The 13,944-nt window shown below is 55.6% G+C and overlaps 1 protein-coding gene across 1 annotated transcript in view; it reads left to right on the top strand.

Moving 5' to 3' along the window:
• Nucleotides 1-9,749: 9,749 nt before the first annotated feature.
• Nucleotides 9,750-13,944, top strand: part of RGS3 (regulator of G protein signaling 3) — a 60,669-nt gene continuing 56,474 nt past the window's right edge. Inside the window, exons 1-3 of the mRNA XM_050320037.1 lie at nucleotides 9,750-9,848; nucleotides 12,858-12,939; nucleotides 13,632-13,737. Of these exons, the coding sequence (XP_050175994.1) occupies nucleotides 9,795-9,848; nucleotides 12,858-12,939; nucleotides 13,632-13,737 (242 nt within the window). The 5' untranslated portion in view covers nucleotides 9,750-9,794. The remainder of the gene's footprint in view (nucleotides 9,849-12,857; nucleotides 12,940-13,631; nucleotides 13,738-13,944) is intronic.

The raw sequence follows: 13,944 nt of genomic DNA, 5'->3' as shown, positions 1-13,944 counted from the left end.
GATCATCCAGTCCAACCCCCCTGCCAAGGCAGGGTCACTCCCAGCAGTGACACAGGAACACATCCAGGTGAGTTTGGGATTTCTCCAGAGAGGGAGACTCCACACCCTCCCTGGGCAGCTGTTCCAGTGCTCTGCCACCATCTGTGGTAAGAAGTTCTTCCTCATATTTAGGTGTAACTTGTGTTTTAGTTTATGGCCATTACTCCTTGTCCTGTCACTGGGCACCACTGAACAGAGCCTGGCACCACCCTCCTGATCCCCCCTTTGAGATACTCATGTATTAATGAGATACTTATATGCATAAGAGAGATGCTCCAGGCCCCTCATAATTTTTGTGGCCTCCACTATCTTTGTCCTTTGTCCAGGCCATCTACATCTTGACCCACTGTCACCTTCTGGAGGGGTGACAGCCCCTGCCTGCACAGAAGCTCAGGGAGAGGCAAAGGGGGAGCTGGATCTGAGCTGGGGGCGGGATTTGAGCTGCATCCCTTTGTTAAACCAGGGCCAACTCATCCCACAGCCACTGTGCCACCTTGGTGCTGCCATTTCCCCTGCCATGGGCTTGTGCCTCCTGCCATCAGAGCTTACTGTGCAAATATTCCTGAGAAACATTCCTGAGAAAATATTCCTTGGAATGGTTTTGCATCTGGAGCCATAGATCACAGAATTACAGAATACCCTGAGCTGGAAGGGACCCACAGGGATCATCCACTCCAACTCCTGGTCCTGCCCAGACACCCCAACAATCCCACCCTATTGTCCAAACCCTCCTGGAGCTCTGGCAGCCTTGGGGCTGTGCCCACTGCCCTGGGGAGACTGTTTAGTGCCAACCACCCTCTGGGGGAAGAACCTTTCTGAGATCCAACCCAAACCTCCATGAAGTGGGATGTTTCCCCTTGGCTCCCTGGAAGCAGGATGTGTTTGGCCCTGTGTGAGCCCTGGGGCAGTGGGGTGGGTGAGCTCTGCCTCCTTCACCCTCTGCTCTGTCCCCCAGGCCAGCTGAAGTTGTCCGTCGAGGTGCGGGGCCGGACGCTGGTGCTGCACGGTGAGTACCCCCCTGGGAGCATCCCAGAGCCAGGGTGGGCTGGTGATGAGGACAGCACTTCCATGGCCTTTCTTCAAGCTCTTTGGAGCTCCCTGGCAGCTGCTGGGGACAGCTCTGTGTGCAGTGGCACAACTGGGAGCTGTTTGATGCAGAGGCTGAACCGAAATTTCTGGAGACCTTCATTTCGGGGTGAACGCTGTGTTTTGCACCCACGTGTATCAATTGTTTTTCTCTAACTCCATAGGAAGATAAAAAAGGCAAATATCATTTGGAAAATGAGGTCTTCAAGGTCGTGGTTAAAGAATGAAGGAAAAAAAGCCAAGAGTTTGAAATGTTCAGAGTAAAAATTCCCTCCCTGAGAACAGAACAGGCCCATTGCTGGCTGGCTTTGGGCTCCCTGGAGATCCCAGTGCCCTTGGGGATGGCCATGCTTTGGATGGGGGGGAAAGTCCCCCCCCATCCCAGAGACCTTCGTGGAAGGGAAGGAAGGGATGGAAAAGGAATTCTCTTGAGCAATATCCCACCTTACATTTCAGCTTCTTTCCTTCCTGGATGGGATAAAAAGGGGACAGGGATGGTCTGAGCTTGGTGAGGCTGCAGGGCCTGGCCTGGTTTAGCCCCTGTGCCTGCTGCCCTTTCTGGCTGTGCAGGCACGTTTGTAAAGGAGCAACTGCATGAAAATGTGTTGGGATTATTTATTTTTGGTTATTTTTTGGTTTTCCCCACTCCCTCCAAGCTGTTTGTGGGTCTAAGGGTCTGGCACAGGCTTTACCCCAAATCCCACTCCAAATCCACCAGGGATTTGGGGTAAAGCAGTCCTAGCACGAGCTGGGTGAGAGTCACTGTCCTGTTCTGATGCTGACTCCAAAAGAGGGTCTGGGAAGAGGGAAATGGTCCAGCAAAGGGGCAAAGGAGCCTCAGGATCTCGGGCTGCATGGGGTGGATGCTCAGGATACTCAGTGCAGGCAGGAGGAGGCTGGGGGGTGTGGGGTGACCCATCCTCTTGATTCTGCACCCCAGCATCTTTAACAGCAGGTCTGGCTGGAGGAGGAAGCCCTTGGTGCAACCTGTCCTGGAGGAACCCTGCAAAACTACTTCCTGAAGCCCCAGAGGGTCTTGCAGAACCCCTTTCCCCTGGTGCACTGGGGTTTCTGTCGGGCTGGCTGTGTTTGTTAGGAGCCCAACCTGTGACAGAGGCAAAGTCACTGCTTGGGCTCATTAGGAGGGAGCTTGGCCTCATTCCGACAGCTCATCCTGTGCCATTCAGACCCTGCTGCCCATCTGCTGCCCCCAGGCAGCCGAGGGGTCCCTGTGCAGCCGGGGCTGTGTCAGGATGAGGCTGCTGATATTTAACTTGATGACACATTTGGCTCCAGGGTGGGAGCCCAGAGCTGGGGGAAGTCAGGCAGAGGGAATGCAATTTGCCATCCTGATGCTGAACTGCATCTGCTGCTGCCCTCGCCCTCAGGTGCTTGTATTTATAGCAGGGGTGTGTTAAAAGCAAAAGCAAAAATGCAATAACCTCTTCCCCTGCCTGGGGGTGCCCAGCGAGGGAGGGGAGCTGGGGGGGCTGCTGGGTGGGAGGAAGGTTTGGCCCCCCAAGGAGGGAGCACCCTGTGGAGCAGAGGGCTGTGCAGTGTGAAGATGCCTTCCCTGCTGCTCTGGGATGTGACCATTTCATTTCCTCTCCAGTCATGGAAGCCAAAGGTCTGATGGGAAGCGAGTGCCGTGCGTGTGACTCCTACGTGAAGGTGGGTCCTCCTGGGGCTCTGCTCTGGGAGCTTTGTGCATGCTCTGGGCTGTTTGTCCCTTCCCTTTCCCCCTCTGTCCTGCTCTGGATGAGCACCCCCAGCTTGCAGGGGGTGGCTGGGCTCTTGCCCAGCTCTGGGTGGTTCATGGGTTTTGTCTGTCTGGAGTAGAGAAGTGGAGGACAGGACCCTGCTGATGGCTGTGTCAGCCATTCACTGCAAGAACATCCCAGTGGGTCCCCAGGGACTGGTGGGGATAAACGTTTGGCCAGCACAGTGTGGCTCTGGGCTCTCTCAGAGGTCACCTTGGCAGGCTCCCACCCAAAGTGCTCAGTGGAGGAAACATCAACCCTGAGAGGGGGCGCAAGTCAGAGACCAGCCAGCAACCCTTGTGTGCAGCAATCCTTGATTTTTCTGCTCTTTCCCTTCCCTCCCCTGCCCTGAGCAGTTGTGTAACACAATTACTTGACAGGCATAAGGGTGAAGGGATCCAAACCACCCGTTAGCACCGGCTCGGCTGGATCTCTGAGGCTCAGCCATCCGTGGAAGTGGCCGTGCCAATCTCCTGCCACGGCAGCAGCAGAGCTGGCAGCTGATGCCAGTGCTGGCTTTTGGGGTGCTAACACGCTGCCTGTTTTCCTCCTGAAGATGTCCATCGTGCCAGATGCTGACTGGAAGTGCAGGCAAAAGACGAAGACGGTGCCAGACAGCAAAAATCCCGTCTTCCAGGAGCACTTTGTTTTGTGAGTATGGCAGGGCAGGGGGAGCTCTCCCCGTGCCGCAGCACTGTGCTCACTCTGAGCCCTGGGGACCCACGGGGCTGCTGTCCCGGGGCTCCCTCTCCGTGCCAAGACCCCGTGTTTGCTTTCGCATTGTGCTCCACTCCTCACGCATGGGCGGCTCTGCTGCTGAGATGAGGAGTGACAGACATTATTCTGCTGGGTTTTGTAGCTGAAATGCCTTGAACTTGTGGGCAGAGCTGTGTGGAGGCTCGCAGAGCTGTCAGCACACAGCATGGCCGGACTGTCTTGCTGGGCAGGAGTTGGGCTCCATTTGCTAGACCTTGCACCTGCAGTAGTGGGGGCACCAGTATGAGAGAGGAAGGTAAAAGATTTCCTTAAACTCCAGCATGTCTCTGCATGGGAAAGGAGCTGCATGACAGTGTTTTGGTAGAGCTGGCCACTGCTGGCTGTGCCAGACCTCTGACCCACATGCAGTGTTTAATTTGGCACAGGGTGGGTGTTTCAGAGCACGAACTGTGGCTTGTCCCTTCCATTTACCTGTTGGTGTTGGATGTGTCTTCCTGCAAGATTATTTTTCCCCTTAAACCACTTGAGTGGTGTCTCCAGTGCCTGCCCAGAGGGATCACATCCCTTTGCACTGTCTGTCAGGGGTGAGTGAATTAGTGCAGCAGTGGCTGTTGGAGGAGGTTGCTGTTTGGGGTGGTGCTGCAGTCCTGTGCAGAGACTGGAGGAGCAGAACTGTCCCTGAGGAGGCTGAGGGGTGTCTGGCTGTAAAGGCAGCCCTTGCTGGGTGCTCCTGGGGAAGGTCTGTGCTCAGGGACTGTCCCCTCTGCCTGTTACAGCCCAGTGCAGGAGGAGGATGAGCAGAAGCGTCTCCTGGTCACAGTCTGGAACAGAGAGAGAAATTCCAGGTAAGGGGCTGCCAGCTGCTGTGTGATCTCTCTCAGATGGGGCTGCTGTGGCAGAGAACCTGCCATCTGCTCTGCCACCCAACCTGAGCTCCTCCAGTGCCCTGGGCCTGGAGGGCTGGCCCTGCTCTCAGGGTGCCCTGCACGAAGGGGGTGAGCCAGGGACACCCTGGCCAGGGTCAGGCTCATGGGCAGCTGGTGCTGCTGAGCTGGCAGAGAGCAAACCCTGCCCTTGTCACTCTGTTGCCATTGCTGCTGCTTGGTAGCCACTGGCTGGGCCAGCATTTCAAACCCCCGCAGCCACTCGTGCCTGCACTGCTGGCCAAAGCCAAGGGGAGCTGGAGCTTGGCCCTGGCTGGGACCTTCCCTCCCTCTGGGGCAATGCAGGGAGAGGAAAGCCCAGCACAGGGGGGCTGGCACCTCGCAGGCTGTGCCACCTGCCCCCTCAGCCCAGCTCCTGCCAGCACCAGGCAGGCTGGAGGTGACCAGGGTGCTGTGGCTCTCCTCGCCCTGCTGCAGCTGATTGATGTGGGCACACCAGGCTTGCCCAAAGGATGGAGCTGGGGGCACGTCCTGGGCACTGCCAGGCTCCTGGCATGGGCAGGGCTGTTTGTGAGAAGGGATGCAAGGGGGGATCTGGTGCTTCAACAAGTGTGTGCTGATGGTCCCTGGCTCTCCCACAGGCAGAGTGAACTGATTGGCTGCATGAGCTTTGGTGTGAAGTCCCTCCTGTCCCTGGACAAGGTACCTCCCTGCTGGAATGTCATCTGTGGGGCTGGGGCCTGGCTCTCTGGGGTCAGTGGGTGGATCCAGTGCATCCCTGGAGCAGAAGCAGGGTTCTTCCATCCATGGGAGAAGGTGCTCAGGGAGTTTCCTGGTCCCATTCCCAGCATGGATGGCCTCTGTGGGACTGGTGTTGGTGTGATTGCTTGAATGCAATTGTTGAATGATTGTTGGTGGAAGCAGGGATGGGGGGAGGGATCCTGGGACAGGGGACTGCCACTCCCTTCTGCAGGGACACAGAGCAGAACTGGGGGTGCAGAGAGGTGACCCCAACACGTGCTGCCTGCCCAGCATCCAGCAGGGCTGCCTGGGGCATCTGGGACCAGCATTTGTCAGCCTGGCCTGGGTCACATCTGACATGTGGTTCATTCCCCCAGAGGGTGGTTGGCACTGAACAGGCTCCCCAGGGCAGTGGGCACAGCCCCAAGGCTGCCAGAGCTCCAGGAGGGTTTGGATGATCCTCTGGGGCACAGGGGGCGACTCTTGGGAATGATCCTGTGCAGGGCTGAGGGTTGGGCTGGATGATCCTTGTGGGTCCCTTCCAGCTCAGCACATTCTGGGATTCCTCCAAGGAGGAATTTGCCGGTTCCCTGTGCTCACCAGCAGTGGGCAGAGGGCAGACTCGGAGGTTTTGGCTGTTCCTGGAGGAATCCCTGTCCCTGCGGGTTTGGTCACAGTGCTGCTGCCCCAGCCTGGCTGTGTTTGGGAGTACAGCTGTCACGGCAGATTTGCCTTCCCAGGGCAGCCTGCAGGGAAACGGCTCCCAGCGACCCACAAAACGTGGGAATGTTTCATCCCGGCAGGGATTCTGTGCCTGGACAGCCCTGGTCATTCCTCTGGACAGCAGAATATCTCAGCAAGCTGGAGGGGTTTCGTGGAAGTGTTAATACATCCCCTGAGCTCACAAAATCACAGAACATCCTGAGCTGGAAGGGACCCTCAAGGACCATCCAAATCCAACTCCTGGCCCTGATCAGGACAGCCCAAGAATCCCACCCTGTCCCTCAGAGCATTGTCCAAATGCTTTTGGTTTTTTAGATTTCCACACCTGGGGTGTGGAAATTCTCTTCATAGCAGGAGCTATGAAGGAGCTACAAAGGAGCTGCTGGTGGCAGTGACCTGAGGAGAGGCTGAGAGGCAACTCGAGCATGGCCCCCTTTTGAAATGTGGGCAAGTGAGGTGCAGCTTTCTTATGGCAGTGAAGATAATGAGGCAGAACAGCTCTGATCTCCAGCTCCCCCCAGCATGGGTTTCTGCTCTGATCATAATTGTCCCCCCACCCCGAGATGTCCCTTCCCTCTCAGATTTGGGCAGGGAGTGCAGTGTCCCTGCACACAGAGCAGGTGGAGTGTCCCTGTGAGAGCACCCACACACAGCTCTCACAGGGTGGGAGGAGGCTGCTGGGGGCACGTGGTGCTCCTGGGACCTCAGCAGGGCTGAGATGGGCTGGCCCTGTCCCCTGGGTGCTGCATGATGCTGCTGGATATCCCCCCTCACCCCCCCTTTGCTCAGTTTCCTTGTTGTGGATTTAAAATGCTCATTTTAAACTGGGCCCCTTCCCCTGGGACCTTCTTGTAACCCTGTCTGACTCCTGGGGTTGGTCCCCCTGGAGCAGTGGGAGGCAGTGGCAGCTCCCTGGAAGAGGGGTGAGGGATCACCGGGGTCAGCCCTGTCCTCTTGGCCACAGGGGTGGGCCAGGGGCAAAGGGATCCCCCTGCAGAGCACCTGGCACAGCTGAGGGCTGGTGTGGGCACCCTCCTGTGGGGACATGGCTGGAGCTGTGTCCTCCCTGTGACACTGCTGGCTGCTGCAGGCACCAGAGGGACAGTTTTACTGGACACCAGCTGCTTTTCTGCACTTTGTCCCCCTCTAAAAAAGCTGGAAGCTTGTTGCTTCAGCGATGCTTGATCCCTCCTTGCAGGGAGGTTGGGATTTTAGCTGTTGCTGTGTCCTAGGAGAAGGACTCTGGGCTGTGTGCGTGTGTGTGTGAGAACAGAACCTCTGTGTGCTGTGAGTGCTCCTGGGGCAGCTCCTGCACTGGGACCCTCTGGGGGTGTGGGCTGAGTGAAATGGGGGTGAAATCTGCCCCTGCCTCCACAGCTTCTTCCCTCCCCCAGGAGATCAGTGGCTGGTACTTCCTCCTCGGGGAGGACCTGGGCAGGACCAAGCACCTGAAGGTGGCCATGAGGCGGCTGAAGCAGAGCACAGGTGTGTCTCCCCACGGGAATGTCCCAGGGAGTGTTGGCAAGGCTTGGAAGAGGAGTCAGAGCCTTGTGCCTGACCCTGTGCTGGTGTGGAGCATCCCCAGCCCCCCTGCACCCTGTGCCCCCACGGGCACTGCTCACCCTGTGGTGCTCACCGGGCACTGGGATCCCAAAAACTGGTGTGGCTGAGACCTTGGCTGGCTCAGCAGGCTCTGCTTTGCACTTCAACCTCCCTCCTGCTCACCTGGGGCTCTGTGGGGATCCCAGCACTCCAGCCATGCCTTTCCCTCTTGCTTGGCCTTTCCCCAGGCTGACTCCTGACTCAGCTCTGGGGCTGAGTGCTGTGGCTGGGCTCTCTTTTGCTCCTGGGCTCTCTGTGCAGGATGATGGGGAGGTTCTTCTCCTGCCTCGGTCTTGCTGTGCTCCAGGGCAGGGTGGGACAGCAGTGCCTGTCCCAGGTGGGCAACCACCCTGGAGCTGCTGCCTGGAGGGGATGTGCCCATGTGGTGTGTAGATGCAGTGTGGAAGGACAGGGATTGTCAGGAGATATGTGCCACCACACTGATAAGGTCTTTCCCGGTTTTTTTAATCTTTGATTTTTTGTTTCAGAGCCGGTCCTGGGAAGTCAGAGTGCAGCTGAGGAGAGCCAGGATGCTGTGACCCTGAAGCAGCTGAAGGTGGGTATGACAGGACTGTGAAGACATGGGGTCAGGTACCTGCATGGAGGGGTTCCAAAGGAGCCAAGGGACAGTGTGTTAGTGAGGGTATGCCCGGGTGAGCTCTGTCAGCTCCCTGTCACACCGTGGCTGTTACAGGGAACTTGTTATTCTGATCCAGCACCAGTTGTGGACGAGGGTGATGGAGTTAACAACCCCCACACTGCCTGTTGCTCCAGGGACCAGTTTTTCCAGTATATTCCCACACAGAGAGCCCCCTGGGAGCAGTGGGACAGGGCTGGCAGGCTGCCTGCCCACGGCATCATCCCTGGCCGGCTCCGTGTCTCTGGGCGCGTCTGCTCCTCTGCTCCTCCTTCCAGGGCCGTGTGCTCTGGGAAGGGAAAGGCCCGTGGTGGAGCCTCGGTGATTTATAGGAAAGGCAAGGATGGGAAACTGGAACACAAACACATGGTTTGCCTCGGAAATGGGGCTCGGGCGGCCCCGTGATTTATCTGGGCCGGATTCCGCTCTGAGCTTCCCTCAGCTGCATTTGCAGTTATTTGTTTGAGGGCGCAGGACCGAGCAGGACAAACAAAGCCAGCGCCCCTCTCCTCCCTTCCTCTCCGGCAGTCGCCACGGACTTGAAAGGTGGTGGCTGGGAAGGAAGGCTGATCCTCCTTCCAGCTCCAGCTCCAGCTCCAGCCAGGCAGTGCTGGGACAATGCTCCTGGAGCAGCCCGGGCAGTGCCTCCGATGGCTCCATGCTAGGAGTCCCCTGGGAATGCTGGGGCTTCTGAGCTCCATCCACACTCCCCTGTCCCTGCCACCCCATCTGCAGTGTGAAGGAACCCAGGGTTTGGGTTCCCTCGAGCCTTTTCTCCATTTTCCATCCCCGGGTAGGAGCGTGGAAGGTGTTTTTATTCTCCACCAGAACCTCATCTTCAAGGAATTGGAACCCCATCTCCAAGGAGTTGTGCCTAACTCTGTCATGCAGAGTTAAGGGCTGTGAGCCCTGCTGTGTGCCCTGCTGCTGGCTCTGCTGAGAGTTTCTCTCGCTCTTTAATTCCCAAATTACACCAGGAGTGCAGTTCAGTTGACCTCTCTGCTCCCCCTCTGTGACTGTAGGAGCACAAAGCCACTGGGACATGTGTGTATCCTCTGGGGCTGCGCTTTCAAAAACAAACTCTGCTCTTTCTTTTTAAAAAAAAAAAAAACACCGAAAACAAACCCAAACCTCTTATTTTTTGATGAGTGTGAGTTGCCTCTTTAATGGAGTGAAGCTCCCACAGCCGGTGCCTGTGAAACGCCGCTCACACATCCTCCGAGTGTTTGTGAGAGCGCTGCAATAACAAAGTGCTCCGTGCGGCCGGAGAATGCCACGGGAACAAAAGCCACATCAACAGAGCGGGGGCTAGGGAATACTAAAGAGTTGACAGGAATTTTAATATAAAACTCTCTCCCTTCCTTGTCAGCGAGGGCTTTCAGGAAGCCTCTGGCTTATCGTGGCGCGGCACACGGCCCAGGCAGGGGCCGGGGAGGTGAAAGGTGGCTTCCTGCCATTCTTCTGCGGAGCTGGGTTCCCATGGGCGGTCATGCCAGCGTGACTGGGGCTCGCTCCGCACTCGTGCGACACGAGCAGCTCGGGATCGTGGCTGCTGCGGGGCCAGTGGATTTTCATGGGCTAGCGGCGGGCTCGGGGTGTCCAGCCATGAACCGCGTCAATGGACTGTGCAAGGTGTGCTCGGAGCGCAGATACAGGCAGGTCTGTGCCCCTGGGGCAGTGTGGGGCTGGGAGCCTTGCAGGAGTGTCGGGGGCTTCTCCTGCCAGTGCTGGGCTCTGGGTGTGCTGCTTCTCGCTACCGTTAGAATTTATATATTTAAATATGTGATTATATTTAGTACGAATGTTTAATATAAATATATATGTAGATATAATTGCATATTGGTATAATTCCCAAATTATGACATTGGGAATATAAGGAAAGCATCTTCAGATGGGTGGCTGTGGCTGATCTCTGCCTGTTGCTGCAGTGGAGAGATGGGGATAAAGGGATATTTATATATATATACATATACATATATATACATATACATAAATACATACACATATATATGTCTATATGCACGTATGTATCAAAATACATAATCTAATACGAATATATTTTATTTATATATAAAATAATATTAAAATACCTAACTCGGATATGAATACATTTTATTTAAATATAAAAATGCATTCACTATGCATGGGGACAGTAACAGAATTGAGTTGCGAGGTGTTGTCTTAATTTCCCCCTCATCAGGGGCAAGGCAGGCACAGCAGGCTGCTACTGTCTCTTTTTGAATTGTCTTAGTGTATTTGGGAGCCAACAGCAACTTGCTTTCTGAGGAGCAGCTTGCTGTGCTCTGTGGAAGCTGGGTTGCAGTCCTCTCTTGCCTGGTGTGCAATGCCAGCTGTTGGTTTTCCACGTGCATTTCCCAATCTCCTGCACTTTCAAACAGGTTTCTCCTCTGTGCTCTGGGTCGGGATTCCCGGCTCAGGTTCAGCTTCTCCCTGCACTCCTGTGCTCACCTTTCAGGTTAAGCTAAAGCTGCTGTGGGAAGCAGTGAATGCTGGGGATTTCAAAAGCAGCAGTTTAACCCAAACAGTGAATGCTGGGGATTTCAAAAGCAGCAGTTTAACCCAAACTGCCCAATTCTTGCCGGGGCTGTAGTGACCGTTCCATGCTGGTATTAATGGCAACTGAGTCTGCTTTGTGTCTTAGACCCTCTCAAGGCTCTATTTTGATAATTTCTTCTGCATTTTTTGACAAAATTTGGGTACAACGAGCCTCTGTGGTGCTGGAGTCTCTCCCCACCTGCCCACCTACCCACCTCCCATCTCGTGCCAGAGTTCTTTAGTTCTGTGCACAGCAGAAAAATGGGCAAAAAATCATCTGCCTGTGATGGCCATGGAGGTGGGAACTGAGGAGAAGGAACCAGCAGGGAGAAGCTGCTCTTTAGTGGCACAGGGAAGGGGTCTCTGCTGGTGGGGGACAAGAGCCAGCCAGCTCAGGGAGAAGGAGTGGGAGACCTCGAAGCCCTGGGCTGGGAAGTGCCCATGGAGTCTCCGTGGTGGGAGAGATGCTGGGCTGGCTCCTGAGGTGCTGCAGGAGCTCAGATCCCCTGTGCTTGGCACTGGAGGTGGAATCACAGAATGCAGAATATCCTGAGCTGGAAGGGACTCAGAGGGATCAGTCCTTGTTGGACTGAGCTTGGTTTGAAGGTGCAGAGCCACCTCTCTGAGGATCCAACAAACTGCAGAGAGCAAAGGACTCAGCGTGGTGGGACTGCACCTACGTTTTAATCTTGCCAGGGAAAGGCAGTTTCTCTTTTGAAACCTGATTTTATGCCAAGCAGGGACAAGGTGCAGGGAAATGAAAGCTCTCTGCATTTGTAAAGGAGCAAGGGACCAGATCTCCTCCTTGGCAGCTTCTGCTGAATTCCTCTTCTCTCTGACTGTTTGTTCTCAAAATAATACAGGTCAGAGGTTGGATTTTTAATTTTCTTTTCTCTGTCAGTAAAACAAGCATCTTGACTAATGTCTTGGGGGCTAATCAGGTATTTACAGGATCTGTCATGCTGAGCTGCTGCTGGAAGCCAACGTCAAAAAATAAGTATCATTTCATTAATAAGCTCGATGCTCCTTGAATCAGGGGGAGAAATGAGCCTAAATCAACACAGCATCCAGCCTCTCCAAACTCAGCAAGGGAAAACACACTCAGCCCAGGGAGAGGGTGATGCACACAGCCTGGGCCAGCACAGATGCCTGGAGGACAGGAGCTTGCTGAGCCTCACAGTGTCCTCCGGAGCAGAGGAGAGCTGCTCGTTCTGTGTTATCCAACAGGAAATGAAATGTTCAAGTAACTTGCTTACAGGAGTTGTGTTAGAAATCAGAGCCATGTTGCCAGGTTTTCCTTCCTAATGGCTTGTAAGACCTTTCCTTACACTTGCAAGAGTTGGGAGCAGAGACTTGTGTGTGTGCTTAACAAACACTCCTTTTGTGGCATTCCAGAGATCCTCGGCTGGATTTGGTGTTGCTTTTTAGCACCTTTTCTGCCTCCCTTTGGCTGCAGCAGGGAGAGACCCATTGTTTGTGAGGGTCAGGTAGTGACAGCCCTTCCCTGTGACTGTTCCTTCTCAAAATCACAGAATCCCAGAATATGCTGAGTTGAGAGGGACCCACAAGGATCATCGAGTCCAACCCTCAGCCCTGCACAGGCCCATCCCCAAGGGTCACCCCCTGTGCTCCAGAGGATCATTCAAACCCTCCTGCAGCTCTGGCAGCCTTGGGGCTGTGCCCACTGCCCTGGGGAGCCTGTTCAGTGCCAACCACCCTCTGGGGGAAGAACCTTTTGCTGAGATCCACCCTGAGCCTGCCCTGACACAGCTCCAGCCATTCCCTGGGGGCTGTCCCTGGTCCCCCCAGAGCAGAGCTCAGTCCTGCCCCTCCTCTGCCCCTGCCCAGGCAGTTGGAACTGCACGGAGCTCTCCCCTCAGTCTCCTCTGCTCCAGCTGAACACACCAAGTGCCCTCAGTGTCCTCACACGGCTTCAAATCAAGGCCCTTCCCCATCCTCGTTGCCTCCTTTGGACACTCTCCAATGGCTTCAGATCTTCCTCACTCTGTGGCAGTGCTGTGTTCCTGTGTCCCCAGAGGCTCTGGGGCAGAGTGGGTGAGGGTGATGGGGGGGTTGCTCTCCCACTGACCAGGCTCTGCTGTCTCCCTGCAGATCACGATCCCTCGAGGGAGTGATGGCTTTGGTTTCACCATCTGCTGTGACTCCCCAGTCCGTGTGCAGGCCGTGGACTCTGGTAAGAGATCGGACCATGTTTGTCCCTCTTGGTTTGACTGAATGACTCCACTCCTTCTTTGCTTCCTGGAGCATGTGGTGATTCTGAAGCTCCTATGCCTTGCAGGACTCTGGTTCCCTCCCAGAAACTTCACTTGATGAATTCCCTGGTGCCTCTAAAGAGCTCAGAGGCCACTGGGCTAACACTGTCATTATTCTGACAGGGTTTTGCAGTAATTTGCAGAGATTTTGTTCCCTTTCCTCTCCACCCTCAAAACTGTCCAGCTGGTTTGGAGACCTGTAGAAAGCGTCTGGGTTGGGATCAGGTCAGGTAGGACACAGAAGGAGCAGGACTATGGGAGCCCTGAGCTGCTGGAGTAGATCCTCTTGCTGTGGATCTGTGGGATGGACTTGGTGTCTCCACTGTACCGTGGTGCTCCCCACTGCACCCCAGGAAACAGGGGAAGTTCCTGCAATAGCTCTGGGAGAGCATTTGTGGCTCTATCCTGGTGCTCTGTGTGTGTGTGATGCTGGAAGGTGAAGCTCCAGGTTACCTGGCCCCACTTCATTTCCAGGTGTGGGTGTTGGAGCAACAGATTGGCTTTGGAGGAGCGAGTGGTACCAGCTGTGAGATGTCTCCAAGCCCCAGGGCTTCTCCCCCTCCAACTCAGCTCGCTGTCCAGCAGGTGACTGGCCTTTGTGTGTCTCTCCCAGGTGGCCCAGCAGAGAAGGCAGGTCTGCAGCAGCTGGACACGGTGCTGCAGCTGAACGAGCAGCCTGTGGAGCACTGGAAGTGTGTGGAGCTGGCGCACGAAATCCGGTGAGTGTTCACCCAAACACCAGCGCAGGGCTCTGGGAGAGCTCAGCGCAGGAGCTTTGAGTGGTTACGGGAAGGGGAAGGCTCTGAGGGGTGCAGGACACTGGGAAAGGATCCCCTGGAGCAGAGGAAAGGACGCAGGGGCTGGGGAGTGCAGGCCAGGGTTGGAGGCACAGGGAGGAAGGACTGGCTGAGTGACGCGGGCGCCTC

This window comes from Myiozetetes cayanensis, unplaced genomic scaffold (assembly GCF_022539395.1).
Source record: "Myiozetetes cayanensis isolate MyiCay16 unplaced genomic scaffold, myiCay2020 scf23, whole genome shotgun sequence".
NCBI lineage: Eukaryota > Metazoa > Chordata > Aves > Passeriformes > Tyrannidae > Myiozetetes > Myiozetetes cayanensis.
Note: the sequence above shows the minus strand (reverse complement) of the source record. Positions and strands in the feature narration are given on the sequence as shown.